The 9,346-nt window shown below is 42.0% G+C and overlaps 1 protein-coding gene across 1 annotated transcript; it reads right to left on the reverse strand.

Moving 5' to 3' along the window:
• Positions 1-1,645: 1,645 nt before the first annotated feature.
• Positions 1,646-4,313, reverse strand: LOC120083932. The gene is made up of 4 exons (XM_039039840.1): positions 3,657-4,313; positions 3,256-3,570; positions 2,284-2,526; positions 1,646-2,047 (listed from the first exon to the last, which is right to left on the reverse strand). Exons 1-4 carry the CDS (start codon positions 4,311-4,313, stop codon positions 1,646-1,648), a joined length of 1,617 nt encoding a protein of 538 aa, XP_038895768.1.
• Positions 4,314-9,346: the final 5,033 nt, after the last annotated feature.

Genomic DNA, 9,346 nt, shown 5'->3' on the forward strand with positions numbered 1-9,346 from the left:
CTTATCTGTGTATAGCTTGTTGTTTTCGTACGTGTTTAATTGCTACTCCTCAAGCTCGTTGAGCTGAAGTTTGTGTTGAATGGTCGTGGCATCCAAGTTCACATTTAACTTCTTTACTGCCCAAAATGCCTTATGCTCCAACTCTACAGGTAAATGAAAAGCTTTTCCAAATACGAGAGAGTATGGAGACATACTATAGGAGTTTTGTACGCAGCCCTGTAGGTCATGAGTGCCTCATCCTGCCTCTATGCCCAATCTTTCTGTGTTACATTGACGACCTTTTCCAAGATGGACTTGATTTCTCGATTCAATACTTTTGCTTGACCGTTTGTTTGTGGGTGGTAGGTAGTGGCAATCTTGTTCCTAACATTATATTTTGCAAGTAATTTTTAAATGATGCGATTAATAAAGTGCGTACCTTCGTCGCTTATCAGGGCTCTTGGCGTTCCATAGCATGTAAAGATGTTCCTGGTAAGTAACTTAGATACAGTGGGCGCATCATTCATGGCATAGGCCACTGCTTCTACCCACTTAGATACATAATCTACTGCTAGCAGAATGTACTGTTGGCCACAGGACAGGGGAAAAGATCCCATAAAATCTATACCTCAAACATCAAACAACTTAACTTCGAGAATACTATTCAAGGGCATTGCGTCCTTTGAGGAAATATTCCCGGTGCGTTGGCAGGGGTCCCATTTTCGAACAAACTCCCTTGCGTCTTTAAAGAGGGTGGGCCAAAAGTCTCCACTTTGAAGTACCTTCGCTGCGATTCTTTGCCCACCGAAATGCCCCCCGTAAGGAGAGTTATGACACTCAGCTAAAATGCGTTGTGTCTCCTCCTCTGGAATACATCGACGCAGTATGGAGTCAGGACCTTGTTTGTATAAAAATGATTCATCCCAAAAATAAAACTTGCTGTCATGAATTAACCATTTTTTCTGCTGAGAGTTGATGTTCTTAGGGAATTGCTTGGTGGTTAAATAATTGACTATGTCCGCATACCAAGGTTCTCTGCCTTCAACTCTAAACATGCTCTCATTAGGAAATGCATCCTTGATTTCACTTTCTTGGGCTTGCATTTCTTGATTCTCTAGCCTGGAAAGGTGGCCAGCCACCTGATTTTCTGTTCCCTTTCTGTCCTGGATATCAATGTTAAACTCTTGTAGTAGCAGCACCCATTTTATCAATCTTGGCTTTGCGTCCTTTTTGCTCATCTTGAATTTAATGGCTGAGTGGTCGATGTATATGGTGGCTGATGTACCAACTAAGTAAGATCGAAATTTTTCAATACCAAACACTACAGCCAACATCTCTTTTTCAGTAGTGGTATAATGTTCCTGAGAGTCATTTAGTGTTTTAGACGCGTAGAAGATGGGATGTATCAAGTTACCCTTCTTCTGCCCTAACATAGTTCATACTGCCACATCACTTGCGACGCACATAAGAATAAAGCGCTGCGTCCAGTCAGTGCTATCGGTACTGGGGCTGTCGGCAACGCATACTTCAAAGTCTCAAATGCGTCAGTATAGTCTTCATTAAAGTCATAGGGCCAGTTCGCCTCTAGTAGTGCACTCAGAGATCGCGCAATCTGAGAGAATCCTCTAACGAACCGTCTACAGAAGCCAGCATGCCCTAGAAAACTTCATAAAGTTTTAACATTTGCTGGTGGTGGAAGTTTTGCAATGACATCTATTTTGGCTTCATCTACTTCCAAGCCAGCCTTAGATACTTTGTGACCCAAGAAAATTCCTTCAGCCACCATGAAGTGACATTTCTCCCAATTCAGCACCAAGTTTGTCTCCTCGCATCGAGCGAGAATGGCCTCCAAATTATCTAGGCATGACTGGAATGTGTCTCCAAAGACTGAAAAATTGTCCATGAAGACTTCATCGGTCTTTTCTAGGAAGTCAGAGAAGATGGCCATCATACATCTTTGAAATGTCCCCAGTGCATTACACAGCCCAAAGGGCATACGTCTGAATGAAAATGTTCCAAAGGGACAAGTAAACGTAGTCTTCTCCTGATCTTTTGGATCTATCAGAATCTGGTTGTAACCAGAATAAAAATCGAGAAAGCAATAAAATTCTTTACCTGCGAGTCTGTCAAGCATTTGATCGATGAAAGGAAGGGGGAAGTGGTCTTTCTTAGTTGGTTCATTGAGCTTTCTGTAATCCATACAGATGCCCAGCCAGTGAAAGTTCATGAGGGTATGAGTTCATTATTACTGTTGACTATCATGATCGTTCCTCTTTTCTTGGGAACGCATTGAACTAGACTTACCCAACTACTCTCAGTTATCGAATAAATAACTCCCGCGTCCAACCATTTTAAAATCTCCTTTTTGACCACTTCTTTCATTATGGGGTTCAGCCTTCTTTGAGGCTCGATTGACCTCGACTTCTCTTCTTCCAGCCTAATCTTGTGCATGCAATAAGATGGACTGATCCCACGGATATTCGCAAGCGTCCAGCCTATTGCACGCTTGTGCTTTTTCAAGATTTGCAAGAGAGATTTCTCATTAGTCTATGTAAGTTTTGCAGAAATGATCACAGGTAAAGTGTTATTTGTTCCAAGGAATGCATATTTCAAGTGTCTAGGTAACTGTTTCAACTTGAGTTCTAGTGGTTCTTCAAGTGATGGACGCGTTGGCGGGTCTGATTCCTTCAGGGTCTCCTCCAATGCGAGGACCTCACATATGTGAGTTTCTTATTCAGGCAACTCAATACTGTTTAGTTGAGAATCCTCACTATCTGGGAATTTTAATGCGTTGAGCACATTAAACTTCACCTCTTCATTGTCCACACGCATAGTTAATTCACCTTTATGCACGTCAATTAAAACTTTTCCAGTAGCTAAGAAGGGGCATCCAAGATAATAAAGTCTGCTAGGAATATGAGATTGTCAACCTTCTCCAATACGTCTTCAATCTTCCCTTCTGGATACTTAATTGTTTTGTCAGCGAGCTAAAGGGTGACAGAAGTAGGTGTGCTTCGCCAATCCCTAATTTCTTAAAAATGGAAAGTGGCATGAGATTAATGCTCCTTGATCGCACAATGCATGACCCGCACAATTGAGCATTTTTCAATTTTGAGGTGAAAATGAATCTTCCTAGATCGAACCGTGAAGCTCCCTGGGTCCTTCTGCTTCTTTGGTAGATTGTTGCTTACTTGCGTTATATTTATGCGTTAGTGCTATCACTTCTTTCTCATTGACTCTTCTTTTCTTCGTTAAAATGTCCTTAAAATTATTTACATATGTTGGCATCTGCTCCAAAGCCTCTATAAGTGGAATGTTGATGAGCAGCTGCTTTAGGAGCTCAAGAAAGCGCTTGAATTGATGTTCATCATTCTTCTTCATCAGACGCCTAGGGAATGGTGTGTTCAGCGGCACCTTAGGCCTTCCCGTGTTAGACATACTGGTTTCTGAATGGCTTCTAGTCTCGGGCGTTCTTTCTTCCTGATCCATTGAACGTGTAATGCATTCTTTTGATGGACTGCTGTTTCTTGGATTCATTCTTCTATCTTCAAGAGCTCTTCCACTCCGCAACGTCACCACGTGACATTGCTCCTTCCCATTATTGTTCCCAGGTGTTTTTATATTGCTAGGTAGAACTCCAGGCTGCCTGTTTTTCAACTCGCTTGCTATCTGCCTACCTGGATCTCTAGGTTTGTGATAGATGACGCCTGGCTTTTCAGTAACACATCGTTCTGGGCTATGTACTCTTTCAATAGGTTCTCTAGCGGAGATCCTAAGCTCGACGCCTGTCCTCCTCTATTGAAGGGTTGTTGATGCTGCTGATGCGTTTGTTGAAATGCAGGCGGCGGTCCATTCCTTTGCTGGTGGTTTGCCCCTGGGTGGTGCTCTTGCTGATTTCCTCCTGTCCAAGAAAAATTCGGATGGTTTCTCCATCCAGGGTTATATGTTTTAGAGAATGGGTTGTTTTTGATGAAGTATACTGACTGAGGGTTTTGTGGACATTTATCATAGGAATGAAGATTTCCGTATCCTACACAGCTAACCATGGGCTGCTCAAACGCCTCTACCTGGTTCACTTTTTGCTGATTCGATGTGTTTCCCAACGTTATGTTCTGCAGAAGGCTGGTCATCGTAGCCACTTGAGTAGAAAGTGTGGCTATTGCATTGGCATCAACAGAATTAACATTCTGAGATCTTCTTCTTCTGTCGTTTCTTCCATCATATGTATCATCTACACATTCCATATTGTGTTTAGCAATGCAGTCTAGTATCTCTTTAGCCTCAGTATAGGATTTGTCTATAAGTCCACCAGCCGCTGCTGCGTCTTCTGCCATCTGTGATGCTCTATTCAGTCCTCCATAAAATGTCTCCATTTGAATAGTCAGTGGTAGTCCATGGTTCGAGAAATTCTTGACCAAGTCCTTAAAATGCTACCATGTGGCGATTAAGGTTTCAACATCTTCTTGTTCAAAGTTCATAATTTCTCTATGCCTCCTGGCGTTGGTGGTGGGTGGGAAGTTTTTTTGCATAAAATTTTCCACCAACTTCTCCCAGGTGGTGATTTCACTAGGCTTCAGTGAACTCACCCATTGTTTTGCCTCATCACACAAAGAATAGGGAGACAAGGGCAGCTTGATCGCCTCTGCGATAATTCCAGGAATCACAAAGGAATTACACGTTTCCAGGAAATGCTTCATATGGGCTTGAGGATCTTCACCACGAACACCCTCAAATTGTCCAGCAGTCTGGAGTATTTGGAGCATAACAAATTTCATTTCAAACTTGGTTCTATGCGGCATTGGGTATATGATTCTTGGAGAAAAATCATATAGTACAAGGGACGCGTATTCCCTCATGGGATGCGTGCTGCTATTCGCCATCAGTATCAGATTCTATGCAGCATGAGCTAGTTGCTGATTTGGTTATTCTTCCGCCATTGCTCCTAGTCTGTTTTGTTGTCTGAGTAATTGCTGCCTCAACCTTCAACGACGGTTGGATCGGAAGGTCCTTTCAATCTTGGGGTCGTATCTGAATTTAGAAGTGCTCTCCCTATTCATAAACGTTCACAAGCTTATGTGTAACTTGTAATACTCCCTTGACTGAAGTATTCCTACAATAGATACAAACGAAATTTCTGATTAGTTCTTGTTTCTGAATCCTCGGCAACGACGCCAAAAACTTGTTCGTTATTTTCTTCTTTCTGAATCCCCAGCAACGGCACCAAAAACTTGTTCGTTACTATCATGAGATATTCTAGAAGTGTATTATATAGAATAAATTTGAGAAATAAGTTCTAAGTATAAGTGTTGCGTTTATGCTTTGATGCGTCTAAGTAATGGTAACGCGTTGGCGCGTCAGTAATATGCACAGATATTGTTTGATTAATAAGTTCTAAGTTAATAATATGCACAGACACTACCAGACAGTTTGGCGGTAGGCATGGCGAGGATCTGTACACCTACCTCCGGAGTTTCATTGAGATCTGTGACATGTTTGTGTTCCCAAACATCTCCGCTAAGGAGGTTCGATTAACATTGTTCCTATTTTTCGTTGTGTGACCAGGCATGAAAACGGGCTTATTCTCTCAAACCAAGGGAGATTACATCATTGGAACAAGTAGTTGAGAAGTTCATGAAAAAGTACTTCCCCCTGACGAAAAACACCAGAAGGAGGAAGTTGATCACTAACTTTGAATAGGATATTGACGAATCGCTCTGTGACACCTTGGCGAGGTTTAAGAGGCTGGCAAGAGATTGCCCACATAACGGCTTACCAGATTACTTACAGATGGAAATTTTTTACCATGAACTGAACCCTGCATCGCAGACGTCTGCCAATGTGGCAACAGCTGGAGGTCTACTTGATAAAACTTACGATGAGGCCAAGAATATACATGATCGCATTTCTAAAAATCATGAAGACTAGAGAGAAAGTAATCAAAGACAGTAACACAAATAATAGGGCCATCGCATCCCTTCAGAGTCAAATGCCTGCGATGATGAATTTGATACAAGGAATCATAGTCAGTAGCCTAGGAATGCATAGTGGGCAAGTCAGTCTATTTTGTGAAGAATAATCCGTCTATTTTGTGAAGAATAATCCGTTTTCCAATACGTACAATCCTGGGTAGAGAAACCACCTTAACTTCGCATGGAAAAGTCTAACAACAAAATTTTTCAATCAGTGGCGTAAAAAGAAGGGCCACCAGGATTTTTCCCGTGAACAAACGATCAAACACAAATCAAGCCAGCAGTTCGCAGGCGCCATGATCTTCATTTTTGGAAAGTTTCCTGAAGCAATATATTGAAAAGAATGAAACAGTGGTTTAGAATCAAGCGATGTCTATCCGCAATCTGGAAATTCAGATAGGACAGATTGCAGGAGAACTCAAGAATAGACCGCAAGGGACCCTGCCGAGTTCAATAGAACTCCTGCGTAACCCAGGGGGTACGGGAAAATAGCAATGTCAAGTATTGACATTGTGTAGCAGAAAGACTGTGGTAGAGGAGAAGAAGAAGCCTAGCTGGACTGCTTCAATTTTGCGGGAACTAGAGATTGCATTGACTCGAGGAGAAATAGAAGAAAAGGATGCTGTGGAACCAGAGATTGCGTCCAGATTGAAGCCAAAAGAATAGAGAACCGTGAAAATACAGCTGCCACTATTCCCCCAGAGAGTAAAAAAGAAAAAAAATGATGAGGTACAGTATCAACGCTTCATGGACATGTTAAAACAGTTGCATATTAACATTCCTTTCACTGAAGCGATTGAATAGATGCCCACGTATAGGAAGTTTCTGAAGGATAGGGTGACTAAGAAAAGATGCACTGGTAAGTTCGCAACTGTGGCATTGACGCAAGGAGCAAAAACCATTAATCCACCAAAAATGTGTGACCCTGGAAGTTTCACAATACCCTGCTCAATTGGAGGGTTATATATTGGTTAAGCGCTTTACGATCTTGGGGCCAGAATCAACCTGATGGCCATGTCAATCTTTAAGCGGCTGAATGTAGGGTAGTTGGCGCCCACGACGGTGACTTTCCAATTAGCTAATAGATCCTTTGTGCATCGCGAAGGGAAGGTGAATGATGTTCTAGTTACAATCGACAAATTTATATTACCGGCAGACTTCATCATCTTGGACTACGAAACAGACATGGATGTACCCATCATCCTGGGATGACCATTTTTATCCACTAGTCGCGCTCAGATTGATGTGTACAAAGAAGAGATCACACTAAGCGTGAATGGATAGAAGTTCAAGCTTGACATTATCCGAGCCATGAAATATCCTGAAGAAGAAGACCTCAGTGAATCCGACGTTGAACCAAGTTTGAATGAAGAAGAAAATTCTGGAGATGAAAATGAAGATGAGGATGCAGCCGCATCCATAGTAGCCTGCAATGCGATCATAGAAAAAATAACCGAAGAAGATGAGATGCTCACATCCAAAGAAGATAAGCTGACAGTGAATTAAGAAAGAAAAACAACAAAACCATCCTTGGAACAACCACCAACAATAGAAAACCAGATCATGATTGCTCCTGAAGATCAAGAGAAAACCACATTCACCTGCTTATATGGAACAATTGCGTTTCGACGCATGTCGTTCGGCCTATGCAATGTGCCGAGCACTTTCTAGAGGCGTATGATGGCCATTTTTTCTGGCTATCTTGAAGATTCAGTAGAAATTTTCATGGATGAATTTTCGATGTATGGGTAAACATACGAAGTCTGTGTCAAAAATCTGGAGAAGATATTGAAAAGATGTGAAGAGACAAACCTCGTGCTTAATTGGGAGAAATGTCACTTCATGGTGAAGGAAGGTATTATTCTTGGGCACAAAGTCTCCAAGGATGGGCTGGAGGTGGAGAAGGTAAAGATTGAGGCGATTGAAAAGCCTCCACCCCAGTGAATGTGAAGGCTCTTAAGAGCTTTTTAGTACACGCTGGCTTTTATTCAAAGATTGCACGACCACTGAGTGTGTGGTTGGAGGTAAAAAGAAACTTTGATTTCAATGACCAATACCTCAACACATTCAAGATATTGAAGAACGCATTAACAATTGCACCTGTGTTGATCACACCAGACTGAACACAGCCCTTTGAACTAATGTGCAACGCAAGCGGTTATGCGATGGGAGTAGCGCTGGGGCAGAAGAAGAAAACAATGCTACACCCCATCGCATATGCGAGTAAAATCTTGAACCCTGCTCAAAGAAATTACATGACCACAGAAAAAGAATTGCTTGCGGTGATATTTGCGTTGGAAAAATTCAAAGCTTATTTTCTGGGAACTAAAGTAATTCAAAGATGGGATCTCCTTCTCCAGGAATTCAATATGGAGATCATTGATCGCAAGAAATGGAGAACTAGGTTGCGGACCATTTATCCAGATTAGAAAATCATAAAGTTGATCGCAATCAGTCAGAGGTGAACACAACTTTCTCAGATGAGCAGTTATTTAAGATTAAAAAGTTACCATGGTACATGGACGTGGTTAATTGTCTGCTTTGCGAACAATTTCTTGAAGATTATACAGACCACCAAAAGAGGCGGCTCAGACATGAATGCAAATCATATTATTGGGACGAGCCAAATCTTTATAAGAGGGGATCAGACCAGATTTTGCGCCTGTGTGTACCAGATGCTGCTCACCAATGCATATTATCACAATGTCATGGCTCACCATATGGAGGACACTTTGGAGGCCAACGTACAGCAGCGAAAGTGTTACAAAGTGGGTATTATTGGCCAACATTATTTAAGGACGCAAGAGACTATGCGATGAAATGTGACCGGTGCCAACACATAGGAAACATTTCATAGAAGCAAGCGATGCCCATGAACATCATCTTAGAATTCGAATTGTTCGACGTCTGGGGCATAGACTTCATGGGACCATTTCCACCATTGAATGGTCACAAATATATACTGTTAGTCGTCGGCTACGTTTCTAAATAGGTAGATGCAGTATCATGCGCCACAAGCGATGCAGCGATAGTCTCCAAGTTCTTGAAGAAAAATATTTTCACTCGTTTTGGCACTCCACATGCCATAATAATTGATGAAGGCTCCCACTTTATTAATCACATCGTCAACAATTTACTGCTCAAATATAATATCCTCCATAAAGTGGTCACCACATACCATCCACAGACAAATGGTCATGCTGAAGTGTCCAACTGGGAAATCAAGCTGATATCAAAGAAGGTGGTGAAGCCTTCATGAAAAGATTGGGCAACAAAGCTGGACGATGCCTTGTGGGCATACAGGACCACCTTTAAGACACCTATAGGCATGTCCCCGAATGCATTGGTGTTCAGAATGGCATGTCATTTACCACTCGAGCTGGAGCATAAAGCACTGT

Source organism: Benincasa hispida, chromosome 8, assembly GCF_009727055.1.
Source record: "Benincasa hispida cultivar B227 chromosome 8, ASM972705v1, whole genome shotgun sequence".
Classification (NCBI taxonomy): domain Eukaryota; kingdom Viridiplantae; phylum Streptophyta; class Magnoliopsida; order Cucurbitales; family Cucurbitaceae; genus Benincasa; species Benincasa hispida.